Source organism: Antechinus flavipes, chromosome 1, assembly GCF_016432865.1.
Source record: "Antechinus flavipes isolate AdamAnt ecotype Samford, QLD, Australia chromosome 1, AdamAnt_v2, whole genome shotgun sequence".
Taxonomy (NCBI): domain Eukaryota; kingdom Metazoa; phylum Chordata; class Mammalia; order Dasyuromorphia; family Dasyuridae; genus Antechinus; species Antechinus flavipes.
The window spans coordinates 322636817-322658715 of NC_067398.1; the positions used below are offsets into that span (position 1 = coordinate 322636817).

General features: G+C 35.3%; 1 protein-coding gene across 2 annotated transcripts in view; it reads right to left on the bottom strand.

Annotated features, from left to right (window-relative positions):
• Positions 1-9276: 9276 nt before the first annotated feature.
• Positions 9277-21899, bottom strand: part of CEP78 (centrosomal protein 78) — a 39906-nt gene continuing 27283 nt past the window's right edge. For both annotated transcript variants that reach the window (XM_051966601.1, XM_051966609.1), the window contains 4 exons: positions 16277-16354; positions 14993-15159; positions 14307-14475; positions 9277-10261 (listed from right to left, as the gene is read on the bottom strand). In XM_051966601.1, the coding sequence (XP_051822561.1) occupies positions 9722-10261; positions 14307-14475; positions 14993-15159; positions 16277-16354 (954 nt within the window). In that variant the 3' untranslated portion in view covers positions 9277-9721. The remainder of the gene's footprint in view (positions 10262-14306; positions 14476-14992; positions 15160-16276; positions 16355-21899) is intronic.

Sequence of the window (21899 nt, forward strand, 5' to 3'; positions counted from 1 at the left end):
CTGAGACTACATGGATGTATCTAATTGTGTTCAACCTTCCTTTATTTTTCTTCAGATAAAAGAGAAGTTCATGGGATCCTAGTTCCTCTTACCTGTTCTTCTATGATTAAATACTCTTCCTTTTATGGACCTGTGATATTGATTTCCCTTCTCTTCTTTCTTCTTTCTTTCCCAGCATAATCCCTTTTGTCTCCTATTTTTATTGTCTCTTAGTCTTCAGTCACTTTTTTTTTTTAATCAATCTCTATGACCTTTAAAGATATTAGGGTTCTCATTCTGGAGAGCAATTTGAAACTATACTCAAAAAGTTATCAAACTGTGCATACCCTTTGATCCAACAGTGTTACACTGGGCTTATATCCCAAAGATATCTTAAAGAAGGGAAAGGGACCTGTATGTGCAAAAATGTTTGTGGCAGCCTTTTTCGTAGTGGCTAGAAACTGGAAATTGAATGGATGCCCACCAATTGGAGAATGGCTAAATAAATTGTGGTATATGAATTTTATGGAATATTATTGTTCTACAAGAAATGACCAGCAGGATGAACCTGTATTCAGGCTTAGAGAGACTTACATGAACCAATGCTAAGTGAAATGAGCAGAACTGGGAGATCATTATACACTTCAACAACAATACTATATATATATGATGATCAATTCTGATGGACATGGCTCTCTTCAACAATGAGAGGATCCAAATCAGTTCCAATTGATCTGTAATGAACAAAACCAAGTACACCTAGAGAAAGAACACTGGGAAATTAGTATGGACCACAACATAACATTTCCACTCTTTTGGTTATTGTTTGCTTGAATTTTTGTTTTTTCTTCTCAGGTTATCTTTACCTTCTTTCTAAATCCGTTCTTTCTTATGCAACAAAATAACTGTATAAGTAGGTATACACATATTGTATTTAACATATAATTTAACATATTTAACATGTATGGGATTACCTGCCATCTAGGGGAGGGAGTGGAGGAAAGGAGGGGAAAAGTTGAAACAGGTTTTTGCAAGGGTCAGTGCTGAAAAATTACCCATGTGTATGTTTTGTATATAAAAAGCTATAATAAAAAATTTTTTTAAAAAGGTACTAGGGTTCCAAGAAGACATTTCTTCTTAGAAGAAATTCCTCTATTAATACGTAAATAATCCACTCCCAAATTTCCTTTCCATTTAAGCAAATGTGTATTGTTCTATGTTTCTCTTGTTGCCTGCATTCCATGTTCAGCCTTTTTGTCAAGAATATTTGGAAATTTTCCATTCTATTAAAGATCCATTTTTTCCTCCTCTCCCCATGGAGGATTATACTTAATAGTTTAATTATCAGTCCTTATTTTTTGCCTTTTGGAACACTGTATCACTTTATAATGGTAATTTCCAAATCTTGTGTAAGATTTACTGAGGTTCTTGGTACTTGGAACTTTTCTTTTTTTGGTGGATTGTAGTATTTTTTTCTTTGACTTGGAAGTTAATTTGACTACAATATTCATGTTTTTCATTATGGTGTTTTAGGAAGTGACCTTTGGATTCTTTGTTTTAACCTTGCTCTTTGGTTCTAAATATTCTAAACAACTTTCCTTTATAATTTCTTGAAATATGGTATCAAGATTTTTGCAGTAAGAGGTTTGATTTTCAGATAACATGATTCTTGAATTATCTGAGTCCTCCCCATTTCCCCAGATTGGTTATTTTTGATCCAGTTGTTATATTGTCTTGTGTTTTTTCTCCCTTCAATTCCCATCTCATCCTCCCCCTGATTTTAATATTTCATATTGTCTTAAGAAGTCATTGCTTTCTGTTTGGTCTCTCCTAATTTTCACGGCATTTACTTCTTAGGAGAGTTTGTACATTCTTATATAGTATGAATTTTCCTTATTCTTTCCTCTCTGGCCTTCCATTTTGTACCTCTTATTTGATCTTTTCCAGGTACTCCTGTAAATCCTTTTGTTTTCTGTGAGGTTTTCTTGAACTTCTTGTGGGGTCACTCTCTGCTTCAGTATTTACTCTCTAAGCATTTCTCATGGTGTCCATGGTTTGCTCATCTCAGCAGCCTGAGAATCAAATTTGAGGAAGTATGGGAGCCTGTGCTTAGGTCAAGTTTTGCCACTAAATGGCCTGGGAAGGGTCTACTTGATTTTTAGTATGGTCCTTATGTTTAGACCCCTCTTCTACATAGTAGTTGTTTAATAAATTCTTGTTGGCTTTACTCTGATATAAGGCTTTTTCCTAGGGATTCTCTCTTGCCCCAGGTTATAGGATCTATCTTCTTGAAATTCTGCCATCCTGCTGCCAGCCTCAATGACTATCCCTGCATTGGGGTCCAAGTGATTCAGAGACAACTGGCCTTTGCCTAGGCTTTTCCTCTTGCTTCTGGATCTAGTACCCTAGTGCTCTGTCAAACCTTGCCTACAGCTCCCTGTTTTGTTCTCTGCTAGAATACTGAGCTGGAGTGCTCTGTCTTGAGTATTTCTTTTCCAAGCTCAGTATTGCTGGTAGTCAATGATTCTTGGCCTAATAACTCCTTTCCCACTCCCCATGTCCTGAACTCTACTTTTTCTCTACCATTTTGCCTCCATCAGAATCTTGCAGGATTCTGGAGTCCCAGGACAAGTAATGTTTCTTATAGTCTGGTGCATGTCTAAGCTCCAAGGGAATATTTGTAGGAGATCCGACTTCTAGTTTGATAACATGTTTCCTCACTATTACTTCTGAGGTTAGTGCCAAACTCCCAGTCATCTAAGTCACTGTTGTGTCACTGTTAACTTTTCATTGCCAAATACTGTCATTCGTACCTTTGCATCAAATATATATGTATACATACACACTGTACATGAGATGTATATATGGGTATACACACACACACATATATATATATGAAACACGTATTATACACAAAGATAGGTAGATATCCCTCTTTTCATCCACACAGCCACAACCCTGGCTTAGGCCATTTTTCTGGGCAACTGCATTAGCTTTCTAACTGGCCTCCTCACCTTCTCTTCTCACTCCACTTCATTATCTGCTGCTGCCTAGGTGATTTTTGCAATGCATTGGTCTACTGGCTTCCTATCTCACCATGAGCTCTAGTGGCTCCTTTCACTGCCAAAATCAATAACCAACTCCTCTGTGACTTCATGCTTCTTCTCTGGCCCTTTCCTAATTTCCCACTTGTCTTCTCTATACTCCTTTCCAAAGACTCTACATCTAGCTACAAATTAACTGCTCACTTTCTCAATGGGATATTCTCTTTGCACTGGCTATCCCCATTCCTGGCATATCAATCCCTTCATCTATTGATGCCCTGCTTCCAAGACTCAGTTGGAAGCCTTTCCTTTTTTCCTCTCCCACTCACAACTGCTAGTGCTTTCCTCTCTCAGATTACCTCCTTTGTTTGTACCTAGTTATAACATGTAGATAACTAATTATTCACATATTATTCTCCCATCCCCATTCTCCCCATATAGGGCATGGATCAAAAAAGATGGAACTAGCAGTGTGGCAAGAACAAGGGATAACTGATGAAAAATTCATATACTCTACTGAGATGTTGAAAGAAAACAAAGAACTGTAATGTTCTTGTTGGTTTTCTGGAGGTCTTGGAGCAGCCTTCCTTTCGGCAGGTTAATCACCACAAGAATAGCCAGGTATTAAAGTCCCAATCCTTTATTTTCTCCTTCACAATCTAGTTTCCTTGCCTGGGGCCTGGGCCAACTTTCTAGAGAGCCTTTCAGACTGGCCTTGGTCTTAGTGGGGGAGGTGCAGGAGGCCAGGACTGCCACCAGGGTGATGTGAGATGGAGCGAATGAATCTGGCTCTCCGTGGCTCCGAGAGCTGGAGCTCCTGCTTCCAGTCCTCTTGTCTTCTCTGGCTCTGTCTCTGAGCCTCTCTGTCCCCCAGGAGAGCCACCAAGAGCCTGACTGAAGATGGAAGGAATCTGGGTCTGGGTCCCTTTCGAGTCTCTCTCTGAGCTCTTCTGAGTCTGTCTCTGGCTCTGACAGGCCTTGGTCTCAGTGGGGGAAGTGCAGGAGGCCAGGCCAGTCACAGTGCCGTGAGATGAATTTGGCTCTGAGTCTGAGTCCCAGCTTATATGCTTTACAATGAGTATAAATCAATCATTATATCACTAGGAAACAGTTATTTGTTGTAAGATTAAATCAATCATACTAGAGAACTATTAAGCACCATGCTAAACTGGATAACCAATGTCTCATCAATTCCACTGACTTAACACCTTGTAAGAATCCTTGTTTCAGAGTTTTGGCCCATAACAAAGAGCCATAAGTTAACAAAGAACTTACAGAAAGACTTGAACAGGATTTACACAGGATGGCATGCGTGAAAGAACTGCTACTTTAGAAATGAACTTGTTCAACTTGGTTTTTTTAATAGATGAGGACATTAAGGCCCAGTGAAGTGACTGCTAGAAGCAACATAGTAAATAGTAGTGATAAAATTATGCTTTCTTCAAATATTTAGGTAGGAAGATATTTACAGAAACATAAACCTAAGGCAAGAATGTACAAAGCAATAAAACCTAATTATTTTTCAAGGGAGTTATTTGCTACCATGTGGTATTTTAACATAAGGCTCATTGTTATGTGCTTCACTTTTAATATTCCCAACCTTGAACTGGCTATATAGTTGTTAATTAGGAAATATTATAATTTAAGAAGATCTTTTCTTTACAAAAATCCCTCTATGGTAACCTTGTCATAATGTAGAGGTAACCTGGAATATTCAAAGTCTGTATTTATTGGGACAAAATTTCTGACAGACTTTACCATCTTGTAAAGATTTCAAGTATGGCACTAATGATAAAACTGTATGTTTAATTTTTAAGTACCAGCCAGTTTCATTAAATTTAGAGTGGCTCATTACTACGTGATGATGAATGTTTTTAGTCATTCCAATTTTTGCCTACTAACTCCTGAAGAATTTATGTCAGTGAAGGATATACCTACACCAAGGAAAATATATAAGCCTGTTTTTATTTGGTTATAGAGAAGGCATGAATAATTTTACTCCACTAATTAAGAAAGATTGAATTTTATGTAAAAGTTTTCTGAAGCACTGACTGCACCTTGGCAACTATAACTGTCAATGTACAGCAGTTTTAACATTCTGAACTGGAGAAAAAATAGTATTTTTTACTTGTCTTTAAAAGACAGTTTGAAGGCAGCACAAACTCCATATTCAAGAACATTCATGGTAATGTGAAAATGTTAAACAGTGCAACTTATCCTTAAAAGAATTTCAAAAATTCATTTACCTATTTTAAGTGATAACCTTGTATTAGAACTATCTTTGCTATTTTCCTTATTTCATGATAAAATTAACAAACTGGCATAAGAAACCAGGGTAAGAATGATGTTTCCAACCTCTTCAGTACATTATGCAATACATTATATAAGAAATCAAGAATACTGTATGTATCTTAGGTGGAAAAACTTTTAGCAAAAAAGTTGAGTGCTTTTATGATTTTAATTTATTTAACCTTTAGCCAAATGATGTCTTAACATCACCTACTAATGTATTTCTATTAAGACTCTTCCAGAAAAGTATAACCATTAGTAATTGTGTATTTCAGAAAGTGAGTTAATAATAATTTACTTTATCCCAACTAAGAAAAATTATTCTGTTTAACATTTCCTAGTTACAGTTTTAACTGATTTAGCAGCAAGTTTTACACCTCTGCTGTGGAAGATCCAATGAAGTAGAACATAGTACATAGATACTACAAGGAGTTGGTACTATTTCCTATACTTTCTATAATTTCCTAAATCTTATTTCTAGTCTCAATTTGTTGATTCTACATGGTGCTCCAAAAATAATCTTCCTCAAATGTCACTCCTATTTAAAATCCTTCAGTGATATCTGATTTACCTACAAGATAAAGCTCTCTACACTTCACATTAAAAGGCCAAACTGAAACCACTTCTATTCTGAGCGCTTTCATTTGAGTTCTACTAGTTCTCAGGTAGCATATTATGAAAAAAAGAGCCAAGATCAAAAAAAATTAAGACTAGGAAAATTAGTATATGACCATAAACAAGTCTATTAACCTCTTGTTATTCCAAGCAAACAACAATATAGTTCAGAGAAGATGCCAGCACAGGAAGTAATTTCATCTGGGAATTCTCTATATTAAGTCACAGGTTCAGACCTTATCTCTTTTCTTATTTAATAGTTCTGACTACTAACAACATTCATGATATGGAATATATTCATAGGAATGAGCTCTCTACCCTATTTTAACAATTAAATGCAAATGTCAATTTAGTATTTTCTAAAAAAAACAGAAAGCACCAACGTATTAATTTGGTGATCTAATTGCATAAAGGAATTAAATATACTTGAAGCTTATTAATAATTTCAATTGTTTTATAAACAAAATTGGGGGTGAATGGAGTGCAGTTCAGCACAGACCTTGGCAGTGTAGACTGTGCCAAACCAATCCAGCAGCACGCCTTGGGAGGCAACTGCCTTGATATTAATGACAATTATTCCAGAAATCTCAGCTCATAGACACTAAGGGGGCAGGATAACTACTCAGAAGTAAATTACAGGGAACCTTTGCTGGCATTGGGAGCAGGACTCTTGTTGTCCCTATACATAGTTCAGGATCGCAGCACTAGAATGAGGAGCATTAGCAGAAACAGGGGTCCTGGTCACAGTTCTAGGGCAGAAGAGAGTGCATGGGGTCTCTCACAAACTAAAGCATAGGCCAAGAGAGCAATAACACACCTCTCCTTAGTTCATGGAAGAACTAAAAACTTACAACCCCCCAGAACTAGCTCTGAAAACAAAAGCATGAAAAACCTGAAGCTTGAAATAACACCTATTACACAAAAATTAAATGTTAATAAATAGGTAGGAATAAACAACAACAAGAGAGCTTGACCACTGAAAGTTACTATGGTGACAGGAAGTTCAAAAAACAAACTCAGAAAAAGACAACAAAATCAAAGCAGCTACCTGCAAAGCCTCAAAGAAATATGTGAATTATTCACAAGTCCTAGAAGAAATCAGAAAGGATCTTAAAAATCAAATAAATGAAAAAGTGGGAAAATAATGTAGAGTGATGTAAGACAATCATGACAAAAGAGCCAACAACTTAGGAAAATAGGCACACCCAAATAATTACTGAAAATAACATCTTAAAAAACCAAAATAGATCAAATGGTAAAAGTGGTGTAAAAATCCATTTGAAACAAACAAACCCAAAAAGCAAAATTGGCCAAAAGAAACAGAAGTACAAAAGTTCAGTGAAGAAAATAATTGCTTAAAAATAGAACTGGACAAATGAAAGCTAATGACTCCCCAGAATATCAAGATACAATAAAACAAAATCAAAAGGATGAAAAAAATAGAAAAAATGTAAAATATTTCTTTGCAAAAACTGATCTGAAAAAGAAATTCAGGAGAGATAACTTAGAATCATTGGGCTACCAAAAATCAATAACCAAAAGTCTAGATATTATATTTCGAATAATTATCAAGGGAAACCTGCCTTGGCATCCTAGAATAAGAACGCAAAATACTGAAAATTTATAAAATTATTCCTGGTGAAAAGATCAGAGCTAAGTGAAAACTTTTACTTTCAAATACAAGATTCAAAAGAAACAAAAAAGAGTAAACGGGAAAGAGACATCAGTGATCCAATAAGGTTAAACTGCTTACATCCCTAAATAGGAAGAAAGTACTTTGAATTTTATCATTATTAATGGCAGTTAAGAGTAAGAGGACATGGGTGTCAATTGACTATGATGGGGTGTTATCCAAAAAAAGTAAAGTTACGGCATATACTAAGAAAAGGGAGGCAGAATGGTGTAAATTATTTCATATTAAAAGAGGTAAAAGAGCTTTTACAAGGTACATGAAAATGGAGAGGAAAAGGGGAATGGGGGGGGGGAGGAATAGCAATGCTTCAGATTTTCTCAATTGGCTCAGAAGGAATAAGATATACCATCAATTGGGTATAAAAATCTATCTTACCCCTAAGGGAAGTAATAAGAGTAATAAGGTGGTAAAGTGAAGGGAGAAAGGGGGAATGATTAAAAAAAGAGGTTTGAGGGAACTGGTGGTCATAAGCAAAACGCTTTTGAGGAGGATGAAATAAGAGTGAGAAAAGAATAAATAAGAGAAAATTATATTCAATTAAAGAGGTTTTGCACAAACAAAACCAATGCAGCCAAGATTAAAAGAAAAGTTGAAACCTGGGGAAAATGTTCATAACAAGTTTCTCTGATAAAAGCTTTTTACTCAAATATATAGAAAACTCAGTCAAATTTATAAGAATATAAGTCATTCCCCAATAGATAAATGGTCACAGGGCATAAACAATTTCCAGACAAAGAAATCAAGACCATCTATAGCCATATTAAAAATATGCTTCAAATCACTATTAGAGAAATGCAAATTAAAACAGCTCTGAGGTACCACCTCACACCTATCATACTGACTAATACAACAGTAAAGGAAAATGACCACTGTTGGAGGGGATGTGGGGAAATTGAGACAAATCTGTCTATACTCTTTGATCCAGAAATAGCACTACTAGCTCTATATCCCAGAAATCCAAAAAACAAGACTACTGTCTTGTGTTGTTTTAGTCACATCCAACTCTTTTGTGACCCCGTCTGAAGTTTTCTTGGCAAAGATACTGGAGTGGTTTGTCATTTCCTTCTCCAGTTCATTTTACAGATGAAGAAATTGAGGCAAACAGGGTTAAATGACTTGCTTAGGGTCAACTAGAGTCTTCCTAACTCAAGGGCCAGCACTATCCTTTGCAGCACTTAGCTGCCTGCATGGTGGCAAAGAAACAGAACGTGAAGGGAAGGAGAAATAAATTTTGGAACAGAAGGTTTTGCAAAGGTGAATGTTGAAGACTATCTATGCATGTGTTTTGAAAATAAAGTTTCATAAAAAAATAAAATAAATAAGTGAAGTAGAAAAAAAAGAGATGGAAATTGAGGGGATGTTCAACAACTGGGAAATAGGTAAACAAGTTGTAATATATGACTGTGATGAAATACCATTTTGCTGTAAGAAATGATGAATGGTATGCTTTCAGAAAAACCTGGAAACTTACATAAACTGATGTTAAGTGAAGTGAACAAAGCCAGGAAAGCACTGTAGGTAGTAATAACAATACCATATGATGATCATATGTCAATGACTTAATTACTCAGAATACAATTGATATAAGAAAATTTCTGAAAGACTCATGATGAAAAATGCTATCCACTTTCAGAGAAATAACTGATGGAGTCCGAATCCGAATCAAAGCATATTTTTTTAAACTTTATTTTTTTGGAGGGAGGTGGTACGTGGGGGTGTCTGTGTTTTCTTTTACAACATGACTAATAATGGAAATGTTTTGCATGACTGCAAAGGTATAACCTGTATCAAATTGCTTGCCTTCTCAGGGAAGGGTAGGGGAGAGATTTTGGAATTCAAAATTTTAAAAACACTTTTACATGTTAAGTGGGAAATATATATATATATATATATAAAAGATTAATGAAAACTGAGGAAAATCCAAGATCCTTTAAAGACGTATCTGTAATAAGACCCTAATCAAACTTTTATACTCTGAGAATACATACACCACACATTTCATCATTATATAGTAAAGTTTCTCAAATGGTTTCCAGGCCCATGCTTCCAAGTTTATTGAAATTTTTAAGGCAAGACATAATTTCAAACATCTAGATCTGAGTCATGCACTTGATAGAGAATGGATACTTTCTGGAATTTCAAGATCAGATGCTATTGATTCACTCTTAGAATGTTCTGATGTTCTGTGTTTACTTTTCTCTGTCTTGGAAATTACTGTCACATCTCCCATTTCTTTCCTAGATAGACTGTATTTTTTCGAAGTTGGATATTTTAATTTTTCATGAGCCAAAGGATTATGCTCCCTATGTCCTTTGCTTTTCTGACTACTTGTGCTCTCAGAGAAGGAATGAGAACTTTCAGACTGTTTCTTTGAAGAGTATTTTGAGGTATATTCACTCATTCTGGCACTTTTCTCTGAGGAACTTCTACTTCTGGAAGACTCTTCTTCTTTTCTTTGATCTTGAGTTTCAACAATCATATTTGCTAAAAATGATAATGATGGTGTAGGGACAAATTCTTTAGGAGGAACCTGTTGATGATCAACGCCCTTGATTATCTGAACTTCTTTGGTCTCCTGAGTAGAAACTGGAAACTGGAAGGTGTCAAGAGGCAAAGAAGTTCTAACATCGCCACTAACTTTCTGAAATTGAAAAGTATAATTAAAATTAGTCAAAATCATTTAATTAAATTGAAAATTTCTACTGGTTACTGTCACTTTATTAATAAACATAAAAGACCCCTTAAAATCCAATTCAAATAGTTCTGGGGGGTCATTTCTCCTACAGTCATCTTGCTCCTGAGAAACTTCAACAATTGCTCAGCTGTGTCTAAGGCCATTTCCTATAGCCTACCAAAGTCTCAAGGATGTGAAGAGCAGATGAAAACTTATATACAAGTTCCAAATTAATAAACAGGGTATACTTCAAGAAGAGGCCTACAACAGGGAGGGAAGAGAAGCAGGATGCCAGGGAAAAGAAATCCCTACAGGTCAAATCCATGTAGATGGCCATTTTTGACATATTGAACATAAGTCAGAGAGGGCTCATTTTAAAAAAAAATTGCATCCCTTCTGTATTAAGATGTTTTTATTCTGATTTCTTATCTTTTTGCCTTCCTGCAAAATAGTTTGTTTATACCAGTGTATGGCAAATTGTAAAAAAGTTCTCAGGATTTATCTTAAAATTTCACTTTCTTATTTTGTTAATCTATTTTCCCCCTATTTTCTATTTGCTAATAAATCATCTGGAAAGAATCTTAAAGAGATCAAGTGGTCTAGTTAATAATTCAAAGCTTGTGAAAGTCTCAATCATCCTAGTTCATGTATATTCTATCTTTAAAAACTGTAGATACAGAATCTATTGGCAAATTAATTCGCTGCTTATTATCTTCCATTTAAATCAAGCTAAACTATTACCACTATTTAGCCCATTTCTGTTTTTTCTCTTTATTATAAAGAACTGAATTAGTTAGCATTTCTCACAATAAAACTCTTCTTAAGCAATAAAGTGGGAAAACATTTTTACATTCTGATAAAGGCCTCATTTCTAGGATATATAGAGAATTGACTCAAATTTATAACAGTTCAAGCCATTCTCCAATTGATAAATGGTCAAAGGAAATGAACAGACAATTTTCAGATGAAAAAATTGAAACTATTTGTAGCCACATGAAAAAGTGCTCCAAATCAGTACTTATCAGAGAAATGCAAATTAAGACAAATCTGAGATACCACTACACACCTGTCAGATTGGCTAAGATGACAGGAAAAGATGATGACAAATGTTGGAGGGGATGTGAGAAAACTAGGACACTGATACATTGTTGGTGGAGTTGTGAACGAATCCAACCATTCTGAAAAGCAATTTGGAACTATGCTCAAAAAGTTATCAAACTGTGACCACCCTTTGATCCAGCAGTGTTTCTACTGGGATTATACCCCAAAGAGATCTTAAAGGAGGGAAAGGGAACCACATGTGCGAAAATGTTTGTAGCAGCCCTTTTTGTAGTGGCAAGTGTAGAGAGCTGGAACTCTGGAGAAGTATACTTGAAACAAGGTGTTAACTCAATGAAATTGATGAGATAATGGTTCTCTTGTATACATATATTTAGTACTTAGCTTGGTGATGTAATGGTTCTCTAGTTCACACATACTCAGTATACTGTAATGATGTAATTGTAATAGGGTATTTAAACTGGGGACAAAGTCAGACTCAGAGGGAGACAAGTTGAGACTGGCAATTCTGTCAGACTGCTGGATGAGACTGGGTCAGACTGAGACTGGATTTGACTATGATAGAAAGCTACCTCGAACATTACATTTTGGTGACCAAAGTGGAGTTCCATAATGTAGTGTTTGGGCTAGCTTTTTAGAGGACCTCGGGACCAGCCTTGATCTTTGTGCAGGAGTTCAGGAGGCATGAGAGCCACCACGAGGCTGGTCAAAGATAGAATGTATCTTCTAGTCCTTCTTAGCCCTTATATACCTTATTGTAATTACATCATTACAGTATACTGATTATGAGTGAATTAGAGAACCACCACATCACCACATTCTAAGTACTAAGTATATATGTGAACTAGAGAACCATCATCTCATCAATTCCACTGAGTTAACTCTACAGGCAAGAAACTGGAATTTGAGTGAATACCCATCAATTGGAGAATGGCTGAATAAGTTATGGTCTATGAATGTTATGGAATGTTATTGTTAATTGACCAGCAGGATGATTTCAGAGAGAGTAATGAAGAGAGCCATCTACACACAGAGAAAAACTGGGGGAACTGAGTGTGGAATACAATATAGCATTCTTACTCTTTCTGTTATTTTTTGCTTGCAATTTGTTTTCTCAGTTTTTTTTTTCTTCCTTCTTGGTCTGATTTTTCTTGTGCAGCAAGATAACTGCATAAATATATGTATACATATATGGGATTTAACATGTATTTTAACATATTTAACATGTACTGGACTACCTGCTAGCTAGGGGAGGGGGTGGGGGGAAGAAGGGGAAAATTTGAAGAAAAGGTTTTGCAAGTTTCAATGTTGAAAAATTACCCATATATATGCTCTGTAAATAAAAAGCTTTAATTATGAAAAACAAAAACAACCTGTTCTTAAACTAGCAATACAGCAAAAAGAACACTAACCTAGATGTGTTAAGTTATCTGAATTCTAGTTCAGGTTTTACTAGTTGCTATGTAACTTTAGAGGGGCAACTAGTTGGCACAGTAGATAAGAATGCTGGACCTGAAGTCACAAAGACTCATCTTACTGAGTTCAAATATGGCCTCTAACATCTACTAGCTGTGTGACCCTGGGCAAGTCACTTAATCCTATTTGCCTCAGTTTCCTCATCTATAAATGAGTTGGAGAAAAAAATGGCAAACCATTCCATTATCTTTGCCAAGAAAACCACAAAAGGAGTCACCAAGAGTAAAAAATGACTGAAATGATTGAAGAACATGTAACTTTAGGCAAGTTGTAACCTACTTCGTTTTTCTGTTTCAAAACAAATGACCCCTTTGTTTGAACCTTGTTTTACCCATAAAATGAGAAAAATAATAATTGTACTCTATTTTTTACATTGTAGGAAACAATAAAAGCAGTTCATGAATATAAAGCACTAACCAACTTCAGTAGCTCCCTATGGCCACTAGGATCAAATATAAAATCCTGTTTGACTTTTAAAGTCCTATTCTTCTCATCTTTAACGACACCTCCGTTCTCCTAATTCTGCCCTTCCATGAGACTCACTGACCTTGACTTCCTTATTATTCCTCACGTAAAGACTTCATTTTCATGAAAACTTCATTGTTTTCACTGGGTATCCCCTGCTCCAGGAATTCTCTCCCTACTCATGTCTACCTTCTTCCTGGCTTCACTGACTTCATTCAAGTCTCAACTAAACTCCAATCTTATGGAAGAAAAATTTCCCAGTCCTTTTTACATTAACATTAGTGCTTTCCCTCAGATATCTCCCATTTATTCTGAATCTTGCTTGTATATAGTTACTTATATATTGTCTCCTTCACTACACTGCAAACTCCTTAAGAACAAGCTGGTTTTTTTTGCCTTTCTTTACATTCCAAGATCTAAGCACGGTGTTTGTTACATAATAGGCACCTAAAAATGTTTGCTGACTTGATTAGCTGACTAGACATATTAGCTAATTATAACATATTAATTTACAGTCAAATAATAATAATGTTATTATTGTCATTTAGTCATTTTTCAGGGTGTTCTCAGCAAAGATATTGGAGTGATTTGCCACTTCCTTCTCCTGCCCATTTTACAGCTGAGTAAACTGAAGCAAACAGGGTTAAGTGACTTACCCAGGATTACATAGCTAGTAAGTGTCTATGGCCAGATTTGAACTCAGGAAGAAGAGTTCCTCACTCCTAATCCAGCACTCTATCCACTGTACCACCTACCTTTCCAGTCTACCTATTAAAAATAACATGAAGAAATGAATAATGGATAATAATATAATTTTAATAATACTTCATTGCTTATAATGTACTAACAAACTAAACACTAAGGTAGCACTTGCAACATTAAATCATGAACCTACAGTTACTGAATGGATCTTCATGATGAAATTAAGAAATTCTTTATCATATTCAGGTAGATAACACCAAAATGAAACAGAAAAGATGGTGTGCCTGGATCTTAGCCAACCTTCACTTACTTGGATGCTCTGTATTTGTCCTGGGGTATTCTGACCAGATTCTTGTCTTTCTTCAATTCCTTTCTTTTCTTCCATAAGTATAGCATTAATTGTAGTGTTCATCTGGGACTGATCTAGGAGATCAAAATCCGACTGACTTATACCAGCTACTGTGGCTAGCTGCCCAAGTCTAGAATAGAGATTAGTAGGAAAAACAACAAATGATTATTATAGATGCATATAAATATATCTAAGATCAGAGCAAAGAAACAGACTAAAATGAAGTCTCATATTTCGCCTCAAAATGCAATCCTTTTTCTATCTAATTCACAATAATCTTCTCGTACTCTCTTGGATTGCTGTCCAAATTTTAAGAAGAGTCTCCTAATAAATTACTGTTGAATAGCTATCAACTTTACTTGATATTCTTTGATCTCATACCTGTTAGCAACTACTCTCATGGGATTATTCTTGCATAAATGTACTTTCTAACCCTTTAGAAATATAAATTCATTATTGTGCATTCATGTTTTTTACTGTAATCCCATATGACTTTCAATTTCATAGAGTTTTACACATATCAGTGGAAAAAAGTTAATTATAATTACAATTAATTGGATATTGAACTTTGCTTAGGTAATAAAGTTGCCTAAGCTAAATTTTGAAAACTAAAGTTAAGAAAAGGGAAGAAACAGCATTTAACCTACCCAGCATCTTTAAGGAGATCCAAAAATGCATGGAACTTTTGGAAAGATGTCTCAATACTGCCCAAAACACCATCATCTTCCAAAATCATGGTTGCCAGGGACTGTGCATGAAGAGCCTCAGATAAAGAGAAATTTATATTTCGCAACTGGGAATTTTCAAGTTCCAGCTAGAAAAGAATATAATTTTTACTCACTGTTAATAAAAAGCAAAATTTAAATGAATAAAGGAATAAGAAACTCGTGGTTATATTTCATCAAGTCCAATGTGAAAACAGATTCATTTCCCATAATCATGGGGTAAGAGCAGGAAAACTAAGATTCATTTTTTACTTATTAAATATGAGAACATATCTCTCTCAAAGTAGTATAGGAGCTTCCAGTAAAATCACTTCTACCAACAGATATTAGAAACTGTTCTGTAATTTAGGTAGTTTCAGAAAACTGGCTAGGTAATAATTGGTTCAATTTGTACTAGATTTCCAGAAAATGTTTACTTTTTTTTGTTAGAAAATGGTTAAAACATTCTGTCAATTAGGAAATTAAATTAGAAAACTGACTCCAGAAAAATATACAAAAGTTCAAACTAACAGGATTAATTTCTGAAGTTTCTCTCTGTTGCTTATTGAATTCAATGCTAACTTTTTGACCTTGTGTTCAAGATTCTCCATCATCCCATCAAACCTGCCACTGATACACCACACCACTTCTTCCTCCCCCATGTTCTCTCATCAGGTTGCTGTGTCCTTTTTTTCTTCTCTGCCATGGCTCATGTTACCCTTTCTACTTTGCTTCTGTAGCTAAACTGCTTCTACTAAACGGATACCTCTCAAAGATTTCCCACAAGGTCAGGTTTCACCTCCAAAAAGCCTTTCTTAACCCCGAGGCACCTGAGTCACTCTATTGTTTTACATTTCCTGTGGCCATAAATACCATCTCCTCTTTACTATATTATATTTGCTTTAATATTCTAAATGACCTTACATCTTCCTACATGAATTAAAAGCACCCCAGGATAGTATTAAATTGTTTCTTCTGTACCCTCTATGTTTCTTCACATATTTTTGTACACCATATTGGTGCTTAATGAATAAAAACCGCCAAATAAAGCACAGAAGTAACAAAGTTTTTTACCCTATAAACTAATTAATGGACTATATACATGAATTCAACATTAATATTAACAGAGAGCAACTAATTTTCAAATGTACTAACAACTTCATTCTGAAGTCTAATTATTTCAGCTCAAACACGAATAACAAAAACACAAATTATTTTTAATTTTACCTCAGTTACTCGTTTGTCGGCCTTGACTCTCATTATCCTTTCTGTTTTTAACTGCTCTAGGCACTCTTCCAACTTCTCCTGTAGAAAACCAGCAAAATTATTACACTTAAGAAAGGGCTACAAGGAAATTCTGAGTCACAGATTCTCTGTACCTCAACTTTTTCATGTATAAATTTATGAGAGGATTTGACAGATTAACTTTAAGGTTTCAATCAGTTCTAAAAACTGAATTTTAAAGTGAAAGGTTTCTTTAAAGTAAAAGTGGTGACAGATCTGGTATCATTATCATAATAATTAAGTCACTTCCAAGTGATACTAAATAAAATAGGATGAAGTTTCATTTCATTTTGTCTTTGGAAAGCAATATCCATCTCATGGAAAACTGAATAATACTCAGTACAGTATATTAATATAGCAAAAAGGCATAAAAATCCACATGAATGAGGCAGCTGGCAGCATCACAGTATTCAGAGTGCTGGGCTTGGTGTCAGGAAGACCTGAGTTCAAATCTCACCTCAGGTACTTACTACTATGTAAACCTCTTTGCCTCAGTTTCTCAACTCTAAAATAGGGATAGTAATAGCACCAATCTCCCAGGTTGTGAGGAGTAAATGAAATAATAATCATAAAGTGTGCTCACATAGCAGGCATTTTAAAAAAGCACTTATTCCCTAAGTCCCCTGCTAAAATAAGATTTTTTCAGGTAAAACTCATCATGAAATTTAAGAAAAAATATAATTTAGTTCTACTTTGATATATGTTATCTTCATTCATCAAGTAAATATTTGAGATTCCAATGGCAATGGAATCTAATAATCAAGTCAATCAATAAATATTTATAAAGCATCTATATTTTCTAGGCTCTAAGCTAAACACTGGGGATACAAAAAGAAGGCAAAAGATAGAACCTGCCCTCAAAGAGTTTTCAACATAATGGGAGAAAAAAACATGGAAATAAATAGATTCAGAGAGGTCAGTTGTAGGAGCAGAGGAAGAAAAGCATTCCAAGACTGCTGGATAGTAAGGGGTGATACCTAAAATCAAGAGATGGAGGATTTTGGGGAAAACAAAAAGTTATGTCACTGAATGGAAAAGTATGTGTCAGGGAGTAAGATGCAAGAAGAATGGAAAGGTAGAAAGGAGTTCAATAATAAAAAGTTCTGAATGCCAAATAGAAGATTCTGTGTTAGCTCTTGGAAGTAACAAAGGTCACTGAAATTTTAATGAGTGTGTGTGTGTGTGTGTGTGTGACATGACCATACCTACATTTTAGGACTATCCCTTTATTGGCTGAGTGGGAAGGGACTTGAAGCAGGCAGACCCATCAGCAAACTACTGCAATAATCCAGGTATGAGGTGAGGAGAGCCTGCACATAAGTAGTGTCCATATCAGAAGAGAAAAAGCAACATCAAAATTCTGCAAAAGCAAAATCCATAGGCCTTGGCAATAGATTGGGTATGGAAAGAGTGAGAATTTGTGAGGACAAACAAGTAACTGAGGTAGAATTAAAAATAATTTTTTTTTTGTGATTTGTGTTTGAGCTGAGATAATTAGACTTCAGAATGAAGTTAGTGCATTTGAAAACTGGTTGCTCAATGTTAACATTAATGTTGAATTCATGTACATAGTCTATTAATTAATCTATTAAGGTAAAAAGCTTGTTACTTCTGTACTTAATTTGGCCTTCTTTACACATTAAGCACCAATATGGTGTACAGAAATATATGAAAAAATATAGAAGGTACAGAAGAAATAACATAATACTATCTTGGGATGATTTCTAGATTGTAAGCTTTAGGATTTAGGAAGAATAATGTTTCCCTCTACAGGGAAGACATGCATATGGGGAGGGGAGAGGGGGAAGGTAGGAGGGGAGAAAAATATGAACTATTTTGGATTTTTGGATATATCTAAAATGTCTACTGGACACCCAGTATGAGACACATGAAAGGCAATCGGAGATACAAAATTGGAGGTCAGCAGAGCATTTGGGGTAATATAAGTAAGATTTGAGAATCATTAGCATAGAGATGGTAATTAAATCCATGGGAGCTTATGAGATCACCAAATGAAATAGTACAAAGGAGAGAAAAGGTCTCAAGACAAAATTCCAAGGGACACCTATGGTTAGAGGACATGTTCTAAGGGAGGATCCAGTAAAGAAAATAGGGAAGAATGATCTGACAGAAGAGAAAGTAAGTCCTAAAAACTTGATAAAAAGGAATATTAAGGAGGAAAAAGTGATCAAAGGTCCAAGGTTGCAGAGGTCAAGGAGAGAACCAAGAAAAGTCACTGATTTGTCAACTAAAGAAATCACTGCTAATTCTGGAAACACGATAAAGTCAGGGGCTAAACTGTAAGGGGCGAAGAAAGCAATTGGAGGGAAAGAGGAGGAAAAAGTCAGGACAAATATTAGGACCACAGCTAGCAAGATAGAAGGATCAAAGTGGGCTTCTCCACACTAATAGAAGACACATGGACATGTTTGTAGGCAACAGAAAATGAGCCAGTAGGAAGAGGGAGCTTGAAAATAAATGAAAACCTAAGAATGGCAGAGGGAGTAATCTTCTGGATGAAATGGGATCACTTGAACAAGTAGGGGAGTTTTTAGCCTTGGCAGGTCACTTTATCAAATGAGAGGGAGGTTGAAAGAGGACATAGTGGCAGAAGACATCAGAATGATAGGACAGGAGGTAGAGGGAAGAAGAGAGAATTCTGGGCTGTTTATAGTATTATAAATCATTTAGGAATGATGAGATAGTGCTATTCTGGTGGGGCAAATTCAATTGTATTTTTCAATAATTTTCAAAATTCTTGTCTAATTTTTTATTCAGATACTTTAATATTCAAGACTGGTTAGTTATTTTTAAATTCCCTAATGGGATATGTATGAAACTTCATGGCAACTGATTTTTCCTCTCTCCCCAAACCCTTGATTCCATCTAGTCTGTTTGGGGTTGAGGAGGAAATGTAACTCTCTCTGGAAATGCAAAAAGTATGACTAGTACTTTACCATATAAAATGAGTTTTCTTAAACCAAGGTGATGGGGGGAAGAGGTACAACATAAACCTCAAGATTTAGAGTTAAAAGATACAAATTCAAATTCTACTTCTGACTCACTACTAGTACGATCTTAGAGAAGTTATTTAACTTCACTGGGCCTCAATTTCCTCATTTGCAAAATGCAAAGGTTGGACTGGATGACCTCTGAGGTTCCTTCTAGCTCTTCATCTATGACCCTATGACCTCTCTAATCCATTTAGACCTTTTGTTCTGCTTCAGTCCAATCAGTATATAATGGAGGGAGTTAGCATCTAAGATATGGTCTTGGATGGCCTTTTAAAATAACGGGAATAGCTGATCAGATTGTGTTACATGAATGTGATATATTTTTTCTATGCTGTAAAAAATGATGAAAGAGAAAATTGCAAAGAATTCTGGGTGATATCAAATAATAGTGAAATAAATAGAATCTGGAGGGTAATTTGAAAAAAAAATTTTTAAGTAAAAAAAATTTTTTTTAAAGTTTAAGAATATTGATTTAAAAAAAAATTGACAAGGAGCAGCTAAAAGGTGAAGTAGATAGAGCATTGGTCCTGGAGTCAGGAGGACCTGAGTTAAAATCTAGTCTAAGATACTTAACTATGGACAAGTCACTTAACCCCAAATCCTTTCCCTTCTCCCTCAAAAAGGGGGGGGGGAGCTATAATAAGGCAAGTTACTCCTTTCTTGGCAAAGAAGTAATGAATACAAGGTGAGGAAACACTTTTGAGACATTTCAATTACTTTGAAGCTTCTTTTTGTTTGACTGATTATTTTTTATATTTTTCCCCTCTTTTTTCTCACTCCTTGTTAATTGAGTGGGGATGGTTAAAAGAAAGAGAAGGTAAGCAATACTGATACCAGAGGGCATTGTAACAGTTTTAAAGGTGTAACTATGACAATTAAAAAAAAAAAAAAAAAGGAAATTTAGAAGGCAGCACAAATAGGAATTTTTAAAGAATAGAAAGAATATCATATATTATTAAAATAAAAAAAAAGTGGTATGAAGTGGACATTTATATACTTCCATAATTTTGCATACCATTGTGTATATACAATTGGGGAGTATTTTAGTTCAGAATATATATGTAAAATTTTAACTCCCTGAAATACTCCCATTACCTACTATCTATTCCCCACTCTATTGTTCAAATTCTATGTTCACGTCTCACTCTACTGAAGTAACTTGTCCAATCAACCCTGTATATTCTTCCCCTTGACACAGAATTTTGTAACATACTATATTGTACTGTGAGAAATCTTAGAATCAGAGTGTGTACCGACTCTTTCACAATCTCTTCCACAGTATTTTCATCCTCCTTTCTATCCTGGGCCTTCCTCCTGAGTGATTTTATCCATGGGACTACTATCCTTCAGGAAAAGGGCCAGTCTTGTCTCACTAAAAGTTTTCTTTCAAAACACTTGTCATATTGCCTCATCATTTGTTCCTTTCCTACCTGTCACACTCTACCCTTATCATCAAAAAATCTGCCAGAGTTCATGGATGAGGTTTGTCATTCCCCCTCCCCTTTTTTTAAGCATATTCCCAGAACACAGAACAGAACTTGCCGAGTTGAGCTAAATAAACGCTTTTTCATTTATTTATCTTTGCAGAGCTGAACCTTGTTCATTTCAGGCATAGGGAACAGTGACACCAAGGAATAAGTGAGAACAGTCTGTTGACCAAATGTCCCAATCACTCTTCTCTAGACTTTTGACAACACACTCCATGAACCTTATCATCCTATAAGACTACTTTCCCTAGGAACTCATACTTCCTCAGAAGCCCTATCCCCTGGATCCTCCCTTTGATTATATGGCTCCTTCAGAATCTCCATTTAAGCAGGTACCTAGGTTGCCATCTCTTTATTTTCTACTGGGCTATACTCTTCAAGTGCCCCTGCATCAGATACCTTCCCTTGCCTTTCAGCTTCCTTTTGTATGTTGTCTTTCGCCATTAGATTGTTAGCTCCCTGAGATCAGGACTTTTCCTTTTTTGTATTCCTGGTTCTTACCACATTCAATAAATATTTACCAACTGATAGACTAATCACCCAAGTTGGCTAGAACACCTTATAAAAGATACAAAATGGATTTAAGAGACTGAAATTGAATTAAGAAGGCAGAACATTTTAAGCACAGGAATAGTCAACATAGGGAGACTGAAGGAAAAAGGAGAGTCATGAGTGAGTGAGGAACAAAAAGATCATTTTGGCTAAGTCATAGAAGAGACTATAGCTAATTTCTACTTTCAGTTCAAATTGGATCTTTGTTGTCAGAATTTCATGAAGAGCACACTTCATCCTTTCTGAGCTGTTTTTCTCTGTAGGATCTTAAATCACAGAATCCTATTTTTCTCTTTTAACTCACTAAAATACACTCTCCCCAAGTTTAGAATACATGTGAGACTACCATCTGGATTCTTTTCTTTATATTTCATGTTACCTATTTTAAAGGCCACTATGTGAAAAAGGGTTTGAATTTATTCTGCTTGACCATAGAGGAGAGAACTAAAAGTAATAGGAACAAATTGCAAAGAAGCAAATTTAGGCTTGATGTTTAAACAACAACAACTACAC